This window comes from Stenella coeruleoalba (genome assembly GCF_951394435.1).
Source record: "Stenella coeruleoalba genome assembly, chromosome: 20".
NCBI classification, from domain to species: domain Eukaryota; kingdom Metazoa; phylum Chordata; class Mammalia; order Artiodactyla; family Delphinidae; genus Stenella; species Stenella coeruleoalba.
Genome location: NC_137166.1, coordinates 36,646,484 through 36,669,414, shown reverse-complemented (window position 1 = coordinate 36,669,414; position 22,931 = coordinate 36,646,484). Strand labels below are relative to the sequence as shown.

At 39.3% G+C, this 22,931-nt stretch overlaps 1 protein-coding gene across 1 annotated transcript in view; it reads right to left on the bottom strand.

Moving 5' to 3' along the window:
* Nucleotides 1-22,657, bottom strand: part of LOC307178434 (uncharacterized protein) — a gene marked incomplete at its 5' end in the record, with an annotated part of 39,169 nt that extends 16,512 nt beyond the window's left edge. The window contains 2 exons of the mRNA XM_079906628.1: nt 21,835-22,253; nt 22,651-22,657. Coding sequence (XP_079762754.1) covers nt 21,835-22,253; nt 22,651-22,657 — 426 coding nt within the window. The remainder of the gene's footprint in view (nt 1-21,834; nt 22,254-22,650) is intronic.
* Between the last annotated feature and the right edge of the window lie 274 nt (nt 22,658-22,931).

The following is a 22,931-nucleotide window of genomic DNA, read 5'->3' as shown; positions in this document are numbered from 1 at the left end:
GTCAACAGCTATTTCTTTGTTTTTTTTTTTTTTTTTTTTTGCGGTACGCGGGCCTCTCACTGTTGTGGCCTCTCCCGTTGCAGAGCACAGGCTCAGCGGCCATGGCTCACGGGCCTAGGCGCTCCGCGGCATGTGGGATCTTCCCAGACCGGGGCACGAACCCATGTCCCCTGCATCAGCAGGCGGACTCTCAACCACTGTGCCACCAGGGAAGCCCTCATCTGCTTTTTATGGTTTCTTCAGGTGGGAAAATAAATCTGGTCTTTCATCATATTGCTGCTTGTTTAAAGGAAATTATAGATTCACATGCAGTTATAGGAAATACTACAGAGAGAGCCCTTATATACTTTGTCTAGTTTCCCCCAACAGTAAGATTCTGTAAAAGTAGAGTATAATACCAGGATATTGATATGATACAATCCACCATGATCTTATTCAGGCATTTCATCATATTTTAGCACTTCAATCCCTGGCAAAAAAAAAAAAAAAAGCTTTTGAAGAGACACTGCCCCCAAGATCTCACTAATGATGATCCTTGAATTAAGAATTATTCACCAAAAACCAGAAATGATTTTTAAATACCAGCAAGAATAAGTTCAGACAGAAAACTGTAATTCCATATGCAAATAAGTCTATTCTACCGTTTTTTCTTGCATAAAGGTTAGCTGTAGTGCTTTACATTCATGTATTTTTAAGATGCCTCATACTCTAGAATATAAACATTTTATCTAAACTAATTAACACTAAGCTAACTAAAATTCTGGTAGAATTCTTTTTCTTCAGTAAAAATACTGAAAAAGCAGATCTCTAGCTTGTATTTAAGAGGAAAAAAACTTTGATAACTGACTTCTAAATCACAACTGTTACTCCAGATACATCCAAGTCCATACTTTATTAAGTATATCATGTGGTTCTTTCTAATCACAAATAAAAATGTTAATTTTTGAAAAGAGGAAAATATAGTAGAGATAGGTATGTTTGTCATTTTTTCAGTTTACATCTTTGTTCAAATCAAATTCAAAGGTATCAATTCATTTATTCAAAATTAAACATATCACCAAGAAAGTCATATATGCCTTCACTCAGAACTAGCAAAGACTGTTTTGGTTAAATGAGAAATGATACACAAACACTCACATTCAATTAATAGGTTGATTTCCATTACTTAATGAAAATGTTTAATGTAACATTCCTGCAACTGAGCTAATTATCATCTTCCAAGACAACAACAACAAGCAACTACTACCTCCACCAAATTCATTTATAAAAAGAGCTTCCTCTAGAAACAACTGTAAAATGGGTTGGACAAGTTGGATACTATTAATCCAAGAGTTAATTACACTACAATTTGTACTCTGTATTAAAAATATTAATGACTTGCTGTAACACTGCATTTCCAGGATCTTCTTTTAATTCAAAGTATCACTTGCTAATAATATCATTTGTGGGAACACTACATCAATTAATTCCTTGAATGTAGATTGTTTTTACATTTTTCTAAGTAAAACTGGAAACAAACAACAAGGAAAAAGTCCTTGTTTTATTTTGTTTCCTAGATTCAAAGGAGCTATAAAATAACCACATTATAAGTAAATCATTCCAATCCTTTATTACAAAGAGAACTGAAAATCACTGTCAGCAGACATATAATGGGATTGCTCTGTGTCAAATAAAACATTCTCCAAATTAAAAAAAAATCTGCTTTATAAGAAAACAAAAAACATACAAACACACACCAAAAAACCCTAAGGTAATAATTAAAACAACATATACACAAAAAATACTAAACAGAACAAATATTTTATGATTTCCCTTATATGAGGTAACTAGAATAGACAAATTCATAGACAGAAAGTAGAACAGAGGTTACCAGGGGCTGGGGGGAGTGGGGAATGGGGAGTTATTGTTTAAGGGTACAGAGTTTCAGGTTGGAATAATAAGAAAAGTTCTAAGAAAAAAAAAAGGTCATGAAGAACCTAGGGGTAAGATGGGAATAAAGACACCTACTAGAGAAAGAAACAAAATTGAGCTATTTGTAATGAGGTGGATAGATCTAGAGTCTGTCATACAGAGTGAAGTAAGTCAGAAAGAGAAAGACAAATACTGTATGCTAACACATATATATGGAATTTAAGAAAAAAAAAAGTCATGAAGAACCTAGGGGTAAGACAGGAATAAAGACACAGACCTACTAGAGAACGGACTTGAGGATATGGGGAGGCGGAACGGTAAGCTGTGACAAAGCGAGAGAGAGGCATGGACATATATACACTACCAAACGTAAGGTAGATAGCTAGTGGGAAGCAGCTGCATAGCACAGGGAGATCAGCTCGGTGCTTTGTGACTGCCTGGAGGGGTGGGATGGGGGGGTGGGAGGGAGGGAGACGCAAGAGATATGGGAACATATGTATATGTATAACTGATTCACTTTGTTATGAAGCAGAAACTAACACACCATTGTAAAGCAATTATAAATAAAGATGTTAAAAAAAAAAAAAAGAAAAGTTCTGGAGACGGTTGGCGGTGATACTTATACAACACTGTGAATGTACTTAATGCCATTGACCTGTACACTTAAAAATGGTTAAAATGGTAAATTTTATGTTATGTAGATTAAAAATTTTTTAAATGCTAGAAGGCTAACAATAATTTTGAATACTATACACTCATAACCAAGTTGACTTGGTCAACTCTGAGTTATATGAATAATAGATGCGACACACCTTGGAAATGAAAAGCATAAATGATGTTGATGGATATTTCTCAACTTTGGCACTATTTTGTTTGTGACCAATAACTTGCTGTGATGAGCTGTCCTCTGCATAGTAGAATGTTTATCAGCATCCCTGGCCTCTTCCCAGTAGATGTCAGTAGCACTTCCCATCCAATTGTGACAACCAAAAATGTCTCCAGATTTTGCTGAATGTCCCCAGGGAAACACAATCACTCCTGGTTCAGGACTACTGGTTTAGATGATTCTGAACTACATTTTTAATACAGGTCTGCAGAGAATTTTACAAAGAAACTGAAATATTCTACCTCTTTCCTTTTTATAGTATTTCTATAACTATGTTTCTAAATTTTTTTAAAGGATAATATATTCAAATGGAAAAATTCCTTCAAACTTTAAAGATTTTACATATTATGTATAAAATACATATAAAAACTTAATATGATATACTTCAGGTATTGTAGAATCATCATAGTACTCATATGCAATATTCTAATATTCTTATTTGTTGTGTAGTCAAAAAAAGAGTAAGAAACAAAACATGGCTTTCTGGTTTCCGATTTTTTTAGCTTATATCTTAAAGAATTGTTTCTTAATCAAGTTTAGAAAACAAAACTTCACCTTTAAAAACTTAGAAAACCTCAACTATAACATATTACTTTCTTTAGTTTTTTACTAAGAGGAAATAGCACATTTAAGAATCAACATGGGCTTCCCTGGTGGCGCAGTGGTTGAGAGTCCGCCTGCCGATGCGGGGGACACGGGTTCGTGCCCCGGTCCGGGAAGATCCTACATGCCGTGGAGCGGCTGGGCCCGTGAGCCATGGCTGCTGAGCCTGCGCGTCCGGAGCCTGTGCTCCGCAACGGGAGAGGCCACAACAGTGAGAGGCCCGCGTACCGCAAAAAAAAAAAAAAAAAAAAAAAGAATCAACAAGTTTGAGGGACTTCCCTGGTGGTCCAGTGGTTAAGACTCTGTGCTCCCAATGCAGGGGGCCTGGGTTTGATCCCCGGTCAGGGAACTAGATCCCGCACGGCACAACAAAGATCCCGCACGGCACAACGAAGATCCTGCACGTGGCAACTAAGACCCGGCGCAGCCAAATAAATAAATAAATATTTTAAAAAAATCATCAACAAGTTTGATTAAATCCTCATGAATATTCCCTTAAGAATTTACATTAAAAATTGAAACAATGTGCTTCAATGGACATAATATTTGTTACATTCAAAAGAATGTATGTAGCATAATCAGCTCTCTCCACATGAAACTGAGCTCTTATAATGACAAAAACTTCTAGTTGTCCTTAGGTTTTCTTTTCACCTTTAAGCCAGCATATTAAAAAATAAGCTTTTTTTTGTCCTGAAAGATTATTTCCTGCCAGGTGAAACAGATCAGGATTTACAATAGTTTCTGACCTGAAGAAACTGGAAGATATTACGCATACAATGTAAACCTAAACTTTTACTCAATTAATCAGAACAAATGAAAATGTTTTAAATATTGAAATATTTTCTTCCAAAGTAAAATTACTCAAGTCAGTTATGTCAGAACATAATAAATTTAATTTTAAGCTAAGAATTAGAGTTTAAATAGGTTTTCCTTACTTTGGAAAACCTCACCAAATCCTTTTTATACTATATACTGGCAGTGTTTATTGGCACTGGAACAACATCAACTATATTTCTCTTGTTTAATCTTTCTCTGATCACATTTCCACCACTGTCCATAAACCATATTTGTATAAAACAGAATACAGATTGGGTTGGTCCACAAGATTGCTCCCCAAACAACGTACTAAAATCTCCTTTAAAAAAAGGGGGGGCTCTCCAGTTTTTACAAATTACTCATATTTAAAATAAGTATATGTGTATATATTTTTTCTATCATTTTCTTTTAAAGACATATATGGTTAGTTAAGGAAGGCATCAGCAGACTTTTTTTGCACAGATTAGTAAATATTTTTGGCTTATGGGTCATATAACTGTTCGTGTCTCATATTTTTCTTTTTCCTTTTTCTTAGTAACTCTTCCTACAAAAACAGGCCAGGAGCCAGATTTGGTGTGGGAGCCATATTTTTGCCTGAGAGCCATATTTTGCCCACCTCTGACTTAAAGCAAAAAGTACAACATCGTATTGTTGAGTTTATAACATTTATAGATGTAACAAAGATGATAACAATAGCAAAAATGACCAACCTTTCCAATTTGCCCAGGACTGAGGGAGTTGCCCAGACACAGAACTTTCAGTGCTAAAACTAGGAAATAAAACTTATCAGGAGATAAGCTGATCACTCTAATTATAGCACAAAGGCTAGGAGAAGTAAAGGGAACTAGATGGTTGCAAAATTCCTGTATTTTTCCTGAACTAATCCAATATTGCCTCTAGACTGTGATAAGTTAGAGCTGCATAACGTAATTCCTAGAGCAATCACACACACACACACACACACACACACACAAAAGCAAACAAATAAAGGTAAAAGGCCAATAGAGAAATTAAAACATAGTACCAATAACATGTAATTACGACAAAAGAGGGAGAAAAAGAGAAACAGAAGAATAAAAAGCTGATGAGACAGAAAACAAACAGCAAAAAACAAAATTAAATCCAAACATATAAGTTACATCATATGTGAATGGATTAATTCTCCAATCAAAGGGCAGACATTGTCAGATGGATAACAAAGCAAAACCAACACTAAGCTGTTTACTTTAAATACAAAGAAATACACTTTAAATACAAAGACACTAACAGGTTAAAGGGAAAAAGTAAGAAAAAAGATACACCACTGTAAGATAATAGAAAAAATATATTGGTCTACCCCACCCTGCCTTACCAGTTCCTGGCAGGGAGTTTCTAAAACCCTCGTAATTTCCTATGTGATAAGAACATTAGGAACATGTTTTGTTCTAATATTTGGTCATTGATCCCAGTTCCTAATACAGAGTTCCTAAATCCCTTGGAATTTCCTGGGTGATAGCAGTGTCTTTTGTTCTAATGAGGTGAAAGACCAAGCCATGATTAGAAATTTGGAATTAGAAATTTGGAATTTTCAGCCCAACCCCCAATTCTCCAGATGGAGTCAATGATCCATCATGTCTATGTGATGAAGCCTCCATAAAAATCCCAAAAGTACGGGGTTCAGAGATCTTCCAGTTTGGTCAACATATCTAAGTACTGGGAGAGTGATACATCCTAACTCTATGGAGATAAAAGTTCCTGTGCTCAGGCCCCTCCTACACCTTGCCCTATGTATCTCTTCATCTGGCTGTTCTTCTGTATCCTTTATCATATCCTTTATTACACAGTGTTTCCCTGAGTTTTGTGAGCTGGTCTAGGAAATAATCTAATCCAAGGGGGTGGAGGTCATAGGAACCTCTGATTTGTAGCCAAGTCGGACAGAAGTCGTGGATAACCTGGGGACCTAATACTTGCAACTCCAGGTAGATAGTGTCAGAACTGAGTTAAACTGTAGGACATCCAACTGGTGTCACAGAGAATTGCTTAGTATAGGAAAACCCCCTACACATCTGCTGTCAGAAGTGTTGTGAGTGTGGTAGTAACGGGAGAGTAAAGGAGAGGAAGAAGTGAGTTTTTCCTACTCAACCATGCGAACAACAAGTATAAGAAGGTTAAACTGACTGCAATAAAATCAGACAAAGCAAATTTCAAGGTAAGCAGCATTTACTGGAGACAAAGAGAGACATTTAATAACAGAAAGGTCAAAACATTAGGAAGATACAAAATTATAAATGTATAAGTGCTTAATGGTAGAGCTTCAAAATATATGAAACAAACATGGGGAGAACTAAAAAGAGAAGCAGTCAAATCCACAATCATAACTGGATATTTCTAGCACACTTCTCTCAGTAATTTATAGAACTAGACAAAAAAAATTTAGCAAAGATATCTGCATAACAATATCAACCACCTTAACAAAATAGAAATTTATAGAATATTACACCCAACAGCAGAAAGAATGTATACTCCTTTTAAGTACACAAGGAACACTCAAAAAGGTGGACTATATAATGGGCCATAAAACAATTCTTACAGATTTTAAAAGACTGAAATCTTCAAGAGATGTCATATGACCACAAAAGAATTAAACTGAAAATCAATAAAAATAAGATATCTAGAAAACCCCAAATAACTGGAATTTACTCTTTAAAAACAACAACAACAACAACAAAAACCCCACAGGTCAAAGAAGAAATCAAAAGGGATATTAGAAAATATTATAAGCTAAATGATAATGAAAACCCAACATATCGAAACTTGTGGGATGTGGTTAGCCAGTGTCCAGAGATAAATTTGTAACTTTAAAAGCTTATATTAGAAAAGAAAGGTCTAAAATTAATATTCTTCATGAAGCTGGAAAAATAAGAGTAAATTAAAATCAAGTAGAAGGAAGGAAATAATAAAAGAGGAAATCAATGAAAAAGAAAACAGGCCATAGAGAAAAATCAAAATATTAGCAAATGGAATCCAACAATATATAAAAAACTTATCATATACCACAACCAAGAGGGATTTATCTCAGGTATGAAGGCTGGTTCAACACTCAAAAATCAAATAATGTAATCTATCACATCAACAGACTACAGAAAAATCACACAATCATATCAATATAGGCATACCTCTGAGATAGTGCAGATTTAGTTCTAGATTACTACAATAAAGTGACTATAACAATAAAGTGAGTTAAATGAATTTTTTGGTTTCCCAGTGTGTATAAAAGTAATGCTTACACTATACTGTAGTTTAGTAAGTGTGTAATACCATTATGTCTACAAAAACAATGTATACACCTTAATTAAAAAATAATGCTGTTGGAAAAATGGCACTGATAGACTTGCTCAACACAGGGCTGCTGCAAACCTTCACTGTGTAAAAAATGCAGTATCTGCAAAGTATTGTACAATAAAGTGCAATAAAACAAGGTATGTCTTTAGATGCAGAAAACACATTTAACAAAAAGCCAACTCCCATTCATGATAAATGCTTTCTGTAAACAAGGAATAGAGGGGAACTTGCTCAACTTTATAGTAGATATCTACAAAAAACCTACAGGTAATATAATACTTAATGGTGGGAACCAAGAAGCATTCTCACTAAGATCAGGAACAAGACAAGGATGTCCCCTCTCACCACTCCTTTTCAACATCATACTGGAAGTCCCAGCTAATGCAATAAGACAAGAAAAGGAAATAAAGGGCATACTGATTACGAAGGAATAAATAAAATTGTCTTTTTTGCAGATGACATGATTGTCTACGTAGAAATCCAAATGAATCAACCAAAAATCTCTTGAAATAAGCTACTGTAACAAGATTACAGGACACAAGGTTAATGCAAAAAAGCCAACTGCCTTCCTATATCCCAGGAATAAACAAATGGAATTTGAAATTAAAAGCACAATACCATTTATAATTAGCATGGCAAAAAAATGCAATTCATTAAGTATAAACCTAATAAAATATGTACAGTAAGTCCCCTACGTACGAACCTTCAAGTTGCAAACTTTCAAAGACGTGAACGTGCATTCACATGTCCAATCATGTAAGTTAGTTCAACTGTCTGGCATACATTGTCACATGCATGCATCCTCTACAAGTGGTTGTGCTTTTGTGTACTTTACAGTCCTGTATAGAGTACAGGAGTACAGGATCTTTATTTCAAGCCCAGGATGTCCAGAAGCAAGTGTAAAAGCAGCAGTGATGTAGCTGGTACTGCTAAGAAGCGCCAAGCAATAATGATGGAAACAAAAGTGAAAATAATTGAGAATGGAGCGAGGCAGTAAGATGGTAAACGTTGCTCATTCTTATAACATGAATTGTTCAACCATCAATGATTCTAAAGAACAAGGACAAGATCATGGAACATGTGAAGTCTGCTGTGCCAGTGATGTCAACAGTAATATTGAAGAAGCACGGAAAAGTGATAGAGGAGATGCAGAAATTTCTCAGTGTGTGGATGCAGGATCTGCATCAGTGTCAAGTCCCACTCAGCTTAATGTTGGTTCAAGAGAAAGCTAAAAGGCTTTATGAAGACTTGAAGAAAAAACACAGTGAAGAATCAGAGGGCACATCTTTTTTAGTTTTTTTTTTTTTTGCGGTACGCGGGCCTCTCACTGTTGTGGCCTCTCCCGTTGCGGGGCACAGGCTCGGGACGTGCAGGCTCAGTGGCCATGGCTCACGGGCCCAGCCGCTCCGCGGCATGTGGGATCTTCCCGGGCCGGGGCACGAACCCGTGTACCCTGCATCGGCAGGCGGACTCTCAACCACTGCGAGAGGGCACATCTTTTAATGTCAGCCATGACTGGTTTCATCAGTTCAAGGCTAGAACCAACCTTCACTGCACATAAAAGTAAGTGGTGAGGCAGCGAGTGCAGATACAGTAGCTGCCCAGGAACTTCCTGAAATGCTTTGAGAAATTATGGATGAAGGCGCATATTTACCCGAGGAGCTTTTTAACGTGGATGAGACAGGACTGTACTGGAAGAGGATGCCAGAACAAAGTTACATCAGTAAGAAGGAAAAGTTGATGCCAGGCTATAAAGCAACAAAGGATACACTAATTCTGTTGTTTGGTGGCAATGCTTCTGGTGATATGAAGCTGAAGCCTCTCTTAGTTTATCATTCAGAGAACCCAAGAGCCCTTAAAAACATAGCCAAGGGCTCTCTTCCTGTTGTGTGATAAGAGTATCCCCAAAGCCTGGGTTACACAGGCCATTTTCCACGACTGGTTTTTCCACCACTTTATCCAGGAGGTAGTGAAATGTTGCTTGGAGAAGGACATCCCATTCAACATTCTTTTGCTGCTTGACAATGCTCCTGGCCAACCCCCATTCATGGACAACTTTTATCCTAACGTCGAAGTAGTGCATCTGCCACTAAATACTATGTCGCTCACCCAACCTATGGACCAGGGAGTTATAGCAACTTTCAAGCAATATTATTTAGGTCACACTTTTTGTCAGGCAGTAAAGGCGAGTGACATGAATCAGGAACAACCTTGCAACAATTTTGGAAGGACTATAACATCTACAAGGCCATAAAAAACATTAACTTTGCTTGGCATGAGGTTACGGTTATCATCATGAATGAGGTTTGGAAGAATCTTTGCCCACAGTTTGTTCACGATTTTCGTGGGTTTGAAAAGATGGATGAGAGTCCAAAGAGGTCGAAGCTGGAGCGAGATCTGCAAGACGACGACTTCATTGAACTCCTTGCTGAGCAACACAAGGAGCTTCCTAATGAAGACCTGATGGAATTGGAGGCCGAGAGAAAGGATGAAGAAGACAAGAGGAAGAAGAAGTAACTGAAGAACCAAAGAGATTCACAATGCAGGAAACGGCAAGGGGATTTTATTTGAGGAGGCACTGTTAGTTTTTGAGGCACAGGACCCAAATGTAGAATGGTACACAAAGGTTGCAGCAGCCGTTCAGAATGCTATCCAGTGCTATCGTGTCATCTATGACGAGGAAAAAAGAGCTACTACCCAGACATCACTGGATCGTTTCTTCAAGAAGGTACATAGAATTGAATCCAGCAAAGAACCAGAACCTGTGCCATCACCGTCAGGCATGAGTGAACTTGCAGCTTGTCCTCCATCTCCTACTGCTTATGATCCTTCAGCTCTACCATCTCCTCCCTCCTCTCTCTCCTCCAGCCAGTAACTCTTCTCGCCTGTTCACTCAATACAAGCCCCTGTATGCCAGCTGTTGTACTGCACTACTGTACTTTTCAAGGTACTGTACTGTAAGATTTTAAATGTTTTATTTTTTGTGTTTGTTTTTTATGTATTATTGTGTGAAAAGTATTATCAACCTATTACAGTACAATACTATATAGCTGACTGCGTTAGTTGGGTACCTAGGCTAACTCTGTTGGACTTAACGAACAAATGAGACTTTCGAACGCACTCTCGGAACAGAACGCACTCTTGGAATGGAACTTGTTCATAGGTAGGGGACTTACTGTACAAGATCCATATTAGGAAAACTACAAAACTATAATGAACAAAATCAAAGAACTAAAATATATGGATATTCCATGTTCACGAATAAAGAGACTCAATATTGTCAAGATGTCAGTTCTTCCCAATTGATCTAAAGAGTCAATGAAATCCCAATCAAAAGCCCGTCACGTTACTTTGTGGATATCGACAAACAGATTCTAAACTTTACATGTAGAGACAAAAGACCCAGAATAGCCAACCAAACATGTAAGGAGAAGAACAAAGTTGGAGGCTTACTATAAAGCTACAGTAACTAAGATAGTGTGATACTGGTGAAAGAACAGATAAATCAATGGAACAGAAATAAAGGGCCTAGAAATAGACACACATAAATCAGTCAACTGAACTTTGACAAAGGAGCAAAGGCAATACAATGGATCAAAGATGGTCTTTTCAACAAATGGTGTTAGAACAACTAGACACCCACATGAAAACAACAACAACAAATGGAATCTAGACACAGATCTTACATCCTTCACAAAAATTAACTCAAAATGGATCACAGACCTAAATGTAAAACACAAAACTATAAACTAAAAGATAACATAAGAGAAAATCTAGATGACTTTGGGTTTGGTGATTACTTTTTACATATGATACCAAAGGCACGATCATGAAAGAAAGAACTGATAAGCTGGGTTTCATTAAAATTAAAATTTTCTGCTCTACAAAATATACTTTCAAGAAAATGAAAAGACCAAGCCAGACTGGGAGAAAAGATTTGCAAGAGACATATCTGACAAAGGACTGCTATCCAAAATATACAAAAAACTCTTACAACTCAACAATAAGAAAAATAACACAATTTTTTTTAAAGGGCCAAAGACCTTAAAAGACATGTCACCAAGAGCATTTAAGCATATGAAAAGATGCTCCACATCATATGTCATCAGGGAAATGCTAACTAAAACAATGAGATTCCAGTACACACTTATTAGAATGGCCAAAATCTGGAACACTGACAACACCAAAGTCTGACAAGGATGTGAAGCAACAGGAACTCTCATTGCTGGTGGGAATGCAAAATGCCACAGACACTTTGGAAGACAGTTTGGCAGTTTCTTATATAACTAAACATACTGTTATCTTACAATCCAGCAATCTTGCTCCTTGATATTTACCTGAAAGAGTTGAAAACTTATATCCACACAAAAACCTGCACACAATGTTTACAACAGCTTAATTCATAATTGCCAAAACTTGGAAGAAACCAAGATGTCCCTCTGTAGGTAAATGGATAAATAAACTGTGGAACTTCCAGAAAATGGAATATTATTCAGTGTTTTTTTTTAAAAAAAAAAAAAAAAAGGCTATCCAGCCCTGAAAAGACATGGAGGAAGCTTAAATGTGTATTACTAAGTGAAAGAAGCCAATCTGAAAAGGTCACACACTGCATGATTCCAACTATACGACATTCTGGAAAAGGCAAAACTATGGAAATGGTAAAAAGATCAGTGGTTCCCAGGGGGGAGGGGGAGGGAGGGATGAACAGGCAAAGCACAGAGGATTTTTAGGGCAGTGAAAATACTCAGTGATACTGTAATGGTGGATACGTGTTTTGTCCACACATGGAATGTACAACACCAAGAGTGAAGCATAATGTAAACTATGGACTTCAGATGACAATGATGTGTCAATGTAGGGCTATCAATTTTAACAAATTAACCAGTCTGGTGGAGGATGTTGATATGGGGGAGGCTATGCATGTGTGGGGGCAGAGGGTATATGGGAAATCTCTGTACCTTCTTCTCAATTTTGTTGTGAACCTAAAACTGCTGTAAATAAATAAACAAAGACTTATTGTGTGATCATTTCACAATATATACAAACATCAATTCATTATATTGTACACCTGAAACTAATATAATGCTATAACTAATACATAAAACTAATATAACATTATATCAATTATACCTTAATTTTTAAAATATTTTATTGAAGTATAGTTGATTTACAATGTTATGTTAATTTGTGCAGTATAGAAAAGTGATTCAGTTATACATATATATATTCTTTCTCATATTCTCTTCCATTATGGTTTATCACAGGATATTGAATATAGTTCCCTGTGCTACAGAAGGACCTTGTTGTTTATCCATTGTATACATACCAGTTTGCATCTGCTAATCCCAAACTCCCAATCCTTCCCTCCCCCAGCCCCCCTACCCCTTGGCAACTAAAAGTTTGTTCTCTATGTCTGTAAGTCTGTTTTTCTTTCGTAGATATGTATATTTGTGTTGTATTTTAGATTCCACATATAAGTGATGTCATATGGTATTTGTATTTCTCTTCTGACTTACTTCACTTAGTAAGATAATCTCTGGGTCCATCCATGTTGCTGCAGATGGCATTATTTTATTCTTTTTTAGAATGAGTAATATTCCATGGTATATATATATATACCACATCTTCTTTAGCCATTCATCTGTCGATGGATACTTGGGTTGCTTCCATGTCTTGGCTATTGTAAATAGTGCTGCTATAAACGTAGGGGTGCATGTATCTTTTCAACTTATAGTTTTGTCTAGGTATATGCCCAGAAATGGGCTTGCTGGATCATATGGTAACTCTATTTTTAGTTTTTGAGGAACCTCCACACTGTTTTCCGTAGTGGCTGCACCAATTTACATTCCCAGCAACAGTTTAAGAGGGTTTCCTTTTCTTCACACCCTCTCCAGCATTTATTATTTGTATTATTTTTTTGAGGTTAATTTGTGCTTTTATTTGCCAGTATAACTTAACTATGGTGGCCTGCAAACTTTTTTGATCTAAAAAAAAATTTTACATCACAATCCAACAAACACACACCATATAATATGTATACATATATAAAAGTGAAACAAAAGTTTTGCCAAAAACTTCTACCCTGAGTGTTAATTCTTTTGAGACTTTTTTTCTTAAGCAGTTTTAGGTTTACAACAAAATTGACAGGAAGGTACAGAAATTCCCCCAAATATCCTCTCCCCTCACACGCATAGCCATTATCAACAGAGTGGCACCCTTTTTTTTTTTAACACCAAGGATGAACTGCATTGACAGATAATCACCAAAGTCCACAGTTCACCTTAGGGTTCACTTTATGAAGTGAATAGTGTTGCACATTCTATGGGTTTGGACAAAAGTATGATGACATATAGCCAGCATTATAATGTCATACAAAGCATTTTCACTGCTCGTAAAAACTTCTGTACTCTGTGTATTCATCTCCCTCTCCCCGCAAACTCCTGGCAACCACTGATCTTTTTATTGTTTCCATAGTTTTGCCTTTTCCAGAATGGCATACAGAATCTATTTTTCTTTTTCTTTTCTTTCCTTGAAAAGAGAGGTTCAAAGCCTTTATGTCTATAAGACCACTCATGGCCCACCCATGTGTGGACCAGATAGGCTCTAGGTGGCAAATTCCCCCACTAAATACTGTAGCTTTCCTTCCAGTATCGAGCCCTGCCCAGCAGCCACATGGAGGTGCAGGGGGACACGTGTTGGGTATTTGTTCACAGGAAGGCCACAAGTTTTGTGCCTCTTGTCACAATTAACCCAGATTCCTCTTGGGTTTGTTGTAAACAGAGAAGCCATTTCTTCAGGCCCTGTGCTCTGAGCACACCCCAGGTAAACTTTTTAATGATGGCCATTCGGACCAGTGTGAGGTGGTACACTTCATTATAGTTTTGATTTGCATTTCTCTAATAATTAGCAATGATGAGCATCTTTTCATGTGCCTATTGGCCATCTCTATGTCTTCTTTGGAGAAATGTCTATTTAGGTCTCCTACCCATTTTTCAACTGTGTTTTTTGTTGTTGCTGTTATTGAGTTGTATGAGCTGTTTGTATATTTTGGAAATTGAGCCCTTGTCGGTCACATTATTTGCAAATATTTTCTCCTTAGTCATATATTAAATTTATAATAATGTATTTAATATATAATTATGCATATAATATATAATTATACCTTAATTTTAAAAATTGATGTATAGTTGATGTGCAATATTATATGCTACAGGTGTATAATACAGTGATACAAAATTTTTAAAGGTTATACTCCATTTATAGTTATTATAAAATATTGGCTATATTCCCTGTGTTGTACAATATATCCTTGTAGCTTATTTATACATGATAGTTTGTACTTCTTAATCCCCTACCCCTATATCACCCATCCCCCCCTTCTTTCTCCCCACTGGTAACCACTCATTTAATTACACCTCAATTGTTTAAAAGTCTTTAAAATTAATCTTGTACAAAGAAGACAAGAATATACAATGTAGAAAAGACAGTCTCTTCTGCAAGTAGTGTTGGGAAAGCTGGACAGCTGCATGTAAATCAATGAAGTTAGAACACTCCCTCGCACCAAACACAAAAATAAACTCAAAATGGCTTAAAGACTTACATATAAGACATGACACCATAAAACTCCTAGAAGAGAACATAGGCAAAACATTCTCTGACATAAATCATAGCAACACTTTCTTAGATCAGTCTCCCAAGGCAATAGAAATAAAAGCAAAATAAACAAATGGGACCTAATCAAACTTATAAGCTTTTGCACAGAAAACCGTAAACAAAATGAAAAGATGACCTATAGAATGGGAGAAAATATTTGCAAATGATGTGACTGATAAGGGCTTAATTTCCAAAATATATAAACAGCTCCTACAGCTCCATATCAAAAAAAAAACAAACAACCCAATCAATAAATGGGCAGAAGACCTAACTAGACACTTCTCCAAAGAAGATATACAGATGGCCAATAGGCACCTGAAAAGATGCTCAGCATCACTAATTATTAGAGAAATGCAAATCAAAAGTACGAGATATCACCTCACACTGGTCAGTATAGCCATCATTAAAAAGTCTAGAAATAATAAATGCTGGAGGGCTTCCCTGGTGGTGCAGAGGTTAAGAATCCTCCTGCCAATGCAGGGGATGTGGGTTCGGGCCCTGGTCGAGGAAAATCCCACATACCACAGAGCGACTAAGCCCATGCGCCACAGCTACTGAGCCTGTGCTCTAGAGCCTGCAAGCCACAACTACTGAAGCCCACGCACCAGAACTACTGAAGCCCATACACCTAGAGCCTGTGCTCCACAACAAAAGAAGCCACCACAATGAGAAGCCCGCACACTGCAACAAGGAGTAGCCCCTGCTCGCTGCAACTAGAGAAAGCCCGCGCGTAGCAATGAAGACCCAACGCAGCCATAAATAAATAAATATATAAAAATAAATTTATTGGGCTTCCCTGGTGGCACAGTGGTTGAGAGTCCGCCTGCCGATGCAGGGGACGCGGGTTCGTGCCCTGGTCCGCGAAGATCCCACATGCCGCGGAGCGGCTGGGCCCGTGAGCCATGGTCGCTGGGCCTGCGCGTCCGGAGCCTGTGCTCCGCAACGGGAGAGGCCGCAGCAGTGAGAGGCCCGCGTACCGCAAAAAAAAAAAAAAAAAAAAAAAAAAAATTTATTTAAAAATAAATAAATAAATAAAAATAAATGCTGGAGAGGGTGTGGAGAAAAGAGACCCCTCTTACACTGTTGATGGGAATGCAAATTGGTGCAGCCACTATGGAAAATAGTGTGGAGGTTCCTCAAAAACTAAAATAGAGTTACGATATGATCCAGCAATCCCACTTACAGGCATATACCTAGACAAAACTATTATTTGAAAAGATACATGCACTCCTATGTTTATAGCAGCACTATTTACAATAGCCAAGACATGGAAGCAACCTAAGTATCCATCAACAGATGAATGGATAAAAAGGATGTGATATATATACACACACACATATACATACACACACACCCTGGAATATTACTCATTCTAAAAAGGAATGAAATAATGCCATTTGCAGCAACATGGATGGACCTAGAGATTATCATACTAAGTGAAGTCAGTCAGACAGAGAAAGACAAATACTATATGATATCACTTATATATGGAATCTTTAAAAATGATACAAAATGAACTTATTTACAAAACAGAAACAAACTCACAGACATAGAAAACAAACTTATGGTTACCAAAAGGGGAAGGGGGGATAAATTAGGAGTTTGGAATTAACAGATACACATTACCATATATAAAACAGATAAACAACAAGGACCTACTGTATAACACAGGGAACTATATTCAATATCTTTTAATAACATATAATGGAAAAAATCTGAAAAAGGATATATATACGTATATGAATCACTTTGCTGTACCCCTGAAACTAACACAACATTGTAAATCAGCTATACTTCAGCTTTTTTTTAAAAGTCTTTAAAAGCAGCCTGTGTATCCATAAGAAAAGAAAAACTAAACAAAACAGTGTAGTGCTGGCATAACAGACATATAGATCAATGGAGCAGAATTGAGAGTCCAGAAATACACCCATCAATCTATTGTCAACTGACATTCAACAATGGTGCCAAGACCACTCGACGAAAAATAGTCTCTTCAACTAAAGGAGCTGCAACAGTGGAATATCCACATACAAAAGAATGAAGCTGAACCCTTACCTCACATCATATACAAAAATTAACTCAAAATGAATCAAGGAATATATATAACAACTAAAAGTATACAACTCTTAGATGAGAAAATGGGTAAATCATTATAACCTTGGGTCTGGCAATAGTTTCTTAGTTATGACACCAAAAACACAAGCAACAAAAGAAAAAAATAGACATATTGGACTACATCAAAATGAAAAACTTTTGTGCAACAAAGGGCACTATCAATGGGTTTTTGCAAATATTTGCAAATCATATATCTGATAAGGGTTTAGTACCCAGGATATACAAAACCTCTTAGAACTCAAACAATAAAAACAACGCAATTAACAACTCAAAAATAGGCAACGAGGGACTTCCTTGATGGTCCAGTGGTTAAGAATCCGCCTTCCGGTGCAGGAGACGCAGGTTTGATGGTTGGTCAGGGAACTAAGATCCCACATGCTTCGGGGCAACTAAGCCCACCAGCACAACTACAGAGCCCACGTGCTCTGGAGCCCACGGGCCACAATTAGAGAGAAGACTGTACCATAACGAAGAGCCCACGTGCAGCAACGAAGATCCAATGCAGACAATAAATAAATAAAATATTTTTTTTAAAAGGGCAACGAACCTGAATAGATATTTCTCCAAGGAATATATATAAATGACAAAGAAGCACATGAAAAGATGTTTAATGCCTTTAATTATTAGGGAAATGCAAATCAAAACCACAATGATATCCCACTTCACATGCTCTAGGATGACTATTCTAATCCCCCCCCAACAGGAGGAAGGGCTATTTGTCTCTTTTATTCACTGTTTTACTTCCTGAACTAGAACAGTCTCTGACACAGCATGTGCTTAATAAATATTTGTTGAATTAATTAATAACAAGCTCAAGGAAATTACATTCCAGAGGACCCTCTGGAACTAGGAAGATATCATCGTGTCCATTTTTCTCCTCCATCCTCCCAGCATGCTCTCCACTGAGAAACTGACAGGCTTGGTCATGGTTATAAAGAGCCAACAATGCAGCTTAAAGCTTTTCAAACATGAGAATTTTCTTTTCTTTTTTTTTTTTTTGGTGTCAAACTATACTAATTCTTTTAAAAACAAAAAATAACAAGTGTGGGTGAGGATATGGGAAAATTAGAACCTTCATACAATGTTGGTGGGAATGTAAAATGCAACAACTCCTGTGGACAACAGTTTGACAATTCCTCAATAAGTTAAACACAGAATTACAGTATGACCATGCAGCTCCACTCATGGGAATATAATAAATGAAGATGGATATTAAAACAAAAACTTGTGGGAGTTCCCTGGTGGTCTACTGGTTAGGAGTCAGCACTTTCACTGCCATGGCCTGGGTTCAATCCCTGGTTGGGGAACTGAGATCCCGCGAGCCACGCGGTATGGCCAATAAACAAAAATTGAGTAGTAAATAGAATATATTAAACACACACACACAAAAGAAAAACTTGTACATGAATATTCATAGCAGTACTATTCACAATAACCAGAAGGTGGAAAACACCAAAATGTCCATCAACTAAGGAATGGACTAACAAAATGTGATACATCCACACAATGGATGTCATTTGGGCATAAAAAGGAACGAAGTACTGATATATGATACAACATGGATAAGCTAAACAAAAGAAGTCAGATATCAAAGGACACATATTGCATGACTAGTCCATTGAAAAAGAAAGCAAATTAGTAGTTACTAGGGGCTAGAGGGAGGGTGAATCAGGGAGTGACTGCTTAATGAAGACAGGTTCTCTTTTTGGAATGATGAAAATGTTCTGGAACTAGTTAGTGGTGATGGCTGTACCACATTGTGAATGTATTAATCCCACTTAAGTGTATATATATATATATATATATATATATATATACACCTTAAAATGGTTTACATGGTGAATTTTATGTTTTTACCACAATAAAAAAAAATTGTATTCCTATATATAATTAATGAACACTGATAAAATGAAAATTTTAAAACAACTCCAATTACAGTAGCATCCAAAATATTAAATTCATAGAGATAAATTTAACAAAATATGTACAAAACCTGTACACTGAAAACAATGCTGAGAGAAAGTAGAGACAGTAAATTTCTCTTGCTGAGAGAGGGCAAGTAAAAGGAAAGGTAATTATTTTGAAAAGAAATACACATTAAGGTCTGCATTTTGACATAAAAGATGTCTTACAAATGGTTTTAATTGAGGGAGCTTTAAATGAACTCCTTTTTCTGGTTAAGAATAATCAAATATTATACATATAGGAGTCAGTAAAAAAATTTTTTTCATTGGATTATGTATGACACATTAATAAAGGGTTAACAAAACTCCATCATGAGAAAAAATACCTTTGGTCAATCTTCTATCACTCTGACCCTGTCAACTTGATAAAGATGGAATGGCAGCAGTGTTACTGTTACCAAAACGCAAGTCCACGTGCCCGACGCACAGAGGCCAAACTACCGAAACATTGGAGTTTGGAACAGAGAAAGGTTTATTGCAGGGCCATGCAAGGAGATGGGTGGCTCATGCCTTAAAAACCCCAAACTCCCTGAAAGCTTTCAGCAAAGCCCTCTTACAGGAAAGGTGAGGGAGGGGTACTGTTAGTTGTTGCAAACTTCTTGGTGTCAGATCCTTTGTCTGAGGTCAGGTCATGGTCAGGAAACGATGTTCCTGTAAATCTCTACCAAACAAATGTTACTCTCTATTCTGACAAGAAAAAGGGAAGGTCCCAAGGCACGACTCTCACCCTCCGAGGTCCAGGCCTAGCTAAGAAAAGGGGGTGTCTCCAGGGGCACCGGTTACCCTGCCCCAGAGCATTCGTCCAGCACCCAGTGTGGGTCTTCCCACCAGTGCCCAGGCCTGGCTGAAAAGGCAGATCTCAGTTGATGGCTCCCTCAGGACCTGATCCCCAGACTCTGCCCAGCTGTCATCGCTTAAGGAGCCAGGCGCTCAGCACCCAAACGGCCCTCAGGCTCCTCAAGCCACCCAAACAGCGGGGGCCAGGTCCCGAAAACTGCGTCACATGCAGACTGCTGCCATTAGGTCGCAGAGGCAGGTATGGGGGAGAGGTTCACCGCCCCCTCAAGGCCTGGGCCCGGCCAGTGGGCGGTCTTGGCAAGGGCTCTGGAGCCCTGCAGGACACAGCCCCCAGCCTGTTTTCTGGGCCCCCCAACTCGGTCACTGGCTCGAGGCTGGGTGAGCTGGGGGGCCTGGTGAGAGGCTGGGATCTGCCTCTTACCTCACTCTCCGCCTGACGACCACGGCACTGCTGACTGTTGGCTGAATGGGCCAACAAGGAGCTCATTGACAGTTGCTCGTTTGGGGGAGGGGCCCACTGCGACGCAGACCAATGGCTGAGTGGGGCCCACTGTAGCACCGACCAATGGCTGAGCAGGACCTCTAACGCTGCTCTAACCATACAGCATTAATGGTCTCCCGGTAACGTTGCCAGGTAACGGGGTGGGGGGAGTAACAGCGGGTAGCAAGGGCGGAGTGCTAAGAGCTCTGCACTGCCGGCTCTATTACATTACTAGGCAATATTGCCTAGGGTAAAAATGACCCTTTGTTGGCATCTGGACTGGAAGGCACCTGGTGAGAAGCCACAGCTTTGGGCTCCCTAAGTACAGTATAATCCTGCCATTCTCTGCAAAACCTTGGAAGCGTAGCTCATGGGCTAAGAAACATGAAATTTCTAAGCCATGGTGGCTCTTGCAACCACATGCATAGTTTTTTTTCTTTACACCTGGGCTGTCATTTGATGCTGTTCTGATGCTGTGCTGATCACATGCATTGTTTACTGTCATAGCTGAGTTCCCATTTTTAAAAAAAAATATTTATTTTATTTATTTTCCTTTTTTTTCTTTTTTTTTGGCTGCGTTGGGTCTTAGTTGCAGCACATGGGATCTTTGTTGAGGCATGCAGGATCTTTCCATTACGGCGCGCAGTCTCCTCGTGTTTCTCTCTAGTTACGGCACGCGGGCTTCTCTCTAATTGTGACATGCGGGCTCTCTCGTTGAGGCGCCAGAGCTCAACAGTTGTGGCATGCAGGCTTAGTTGCCCCGCGGCATGAGGGATCTTAGTTCCCCGACCAGGGATCGAACCCTCGTCCTCTGCATGGGAAGGCGGATTCTTTACCACTGGACCAACAGGGAAGTCCCCATAGCTGAACCCTTTTAAGTTTGAATGTCTTATCTGAACCCCAGGCCACTAGTGGTCATAAAGCCATTGCATGACCTAGTGAATTTAGTTTAGAAAGCAGATATTAAAAGTTCAAGAAACCACATAAAGTAAGAAAGGTAAATTCATCTTTTAAAAAGTTAATAAGAATATACAGCATATGAAGAGGAGAGCACCTAGAAAAACAGGACTTTAACGGAGACAGTATTTAAAAGTGTTCTACTAAAAATTAGACCAAATTAATGACTATTGGGGTGATGAAAATTATTAAAAAGCATAAAGATCACCAATTTACTTAAGTCTAAGAGGAAAACATCATTACACTGCAGGCCTTTCTGTCACATTCGCCCGCCCGCGCGCACCCGCGCCACCGGCCCGTGTGCCCGGTGCCCGGCCCAAGGCGCCCACCTGTTGGTCGCACTCGGGGCATGATTTGGTGGCCATCTTCACTTTCTTGGCTCGAGTTGCAGACATGCGCCGCGGCGGCGGCGGCGGCGGCGGCGGCGGCGGCGGCGGCGGCGGCGGCGGCGGCGGCGGCGGCGGCGGCGGCGGCGGCCCTGGCTCCGCCCCTCGTACTTCAGCAGCCCAGCCTCCGCCCGCCGGTCCCCGCTGGCCAGAGTGAGGCTCTGAAGAGCGCGCGCGCGCGCGTGCGCGAGCTCGCGCGGAGCCTTTGTGCTGAGGGGGCGGGGCGCGGCGTGCGCGGGCTCCGAGGGACCGCGGAACACGCCCCCCCCCCCCCCCCACGCTGCTCCGGTCCTCTAGGGCGTACCGATTCTCACGAGAGGAGACCGACTGGATCGTCCGGCGGGACGATGGACACGCCCTCTCTGGGCCAGACGAACGGCGTGGAGGCGTGGTTTGGCCGGGACTCGGCAGTAACGAGCGTCAGGCTCGACCAACGAATGCACAGACAGGGCGGGTCGTGGTGCTGAGCCCGCCCCCTCCCCCGGAGGAAGGAGAACGTGAGTGAAAAAAGCGGTGGGAGGTAAAGCGCTTGGCACAGATCCTGCCGTTTGATAAACTTCAGTAAATGTTAGCGAGTCTAATCATTGAGGAATTGTAGTAGGGATTTTAAATATTAACGCCCTGGACCCAACGTTGGAGATTGAAAATTTATTTATTTAATAAATAGTAGCCTAAGGCCCACTATCAGGCAAATTAGAATAGAATGCAATGCCTGCCCTCAAGGAGCACAGACTAGCTGTTTAGACCAGTGCTACTTACTGTCCATGATGAAAGACTAGGGTTTTTTTAAATTCATCATTTACTTTTAAGATAAAATATATTACTCCGGGACTTCCCTGGCGCAGTGGTTAAGAATCCGCCTGCCTGGGGCTTCCCTGGTGGCGCAGTGGTTGAGAGTCCGCCTGCCGATGCGGGGAACACGGGTTCGTGCCCCGGTCCGGGAGGATCCCACATGCCGCGGAGCGGCTGGGCCCTTGAGCCATGGCCGCTGAGCCTGCGCGTCCGGAGCCTGTGCTCCACAACGGGAGAGGCCACAGCGG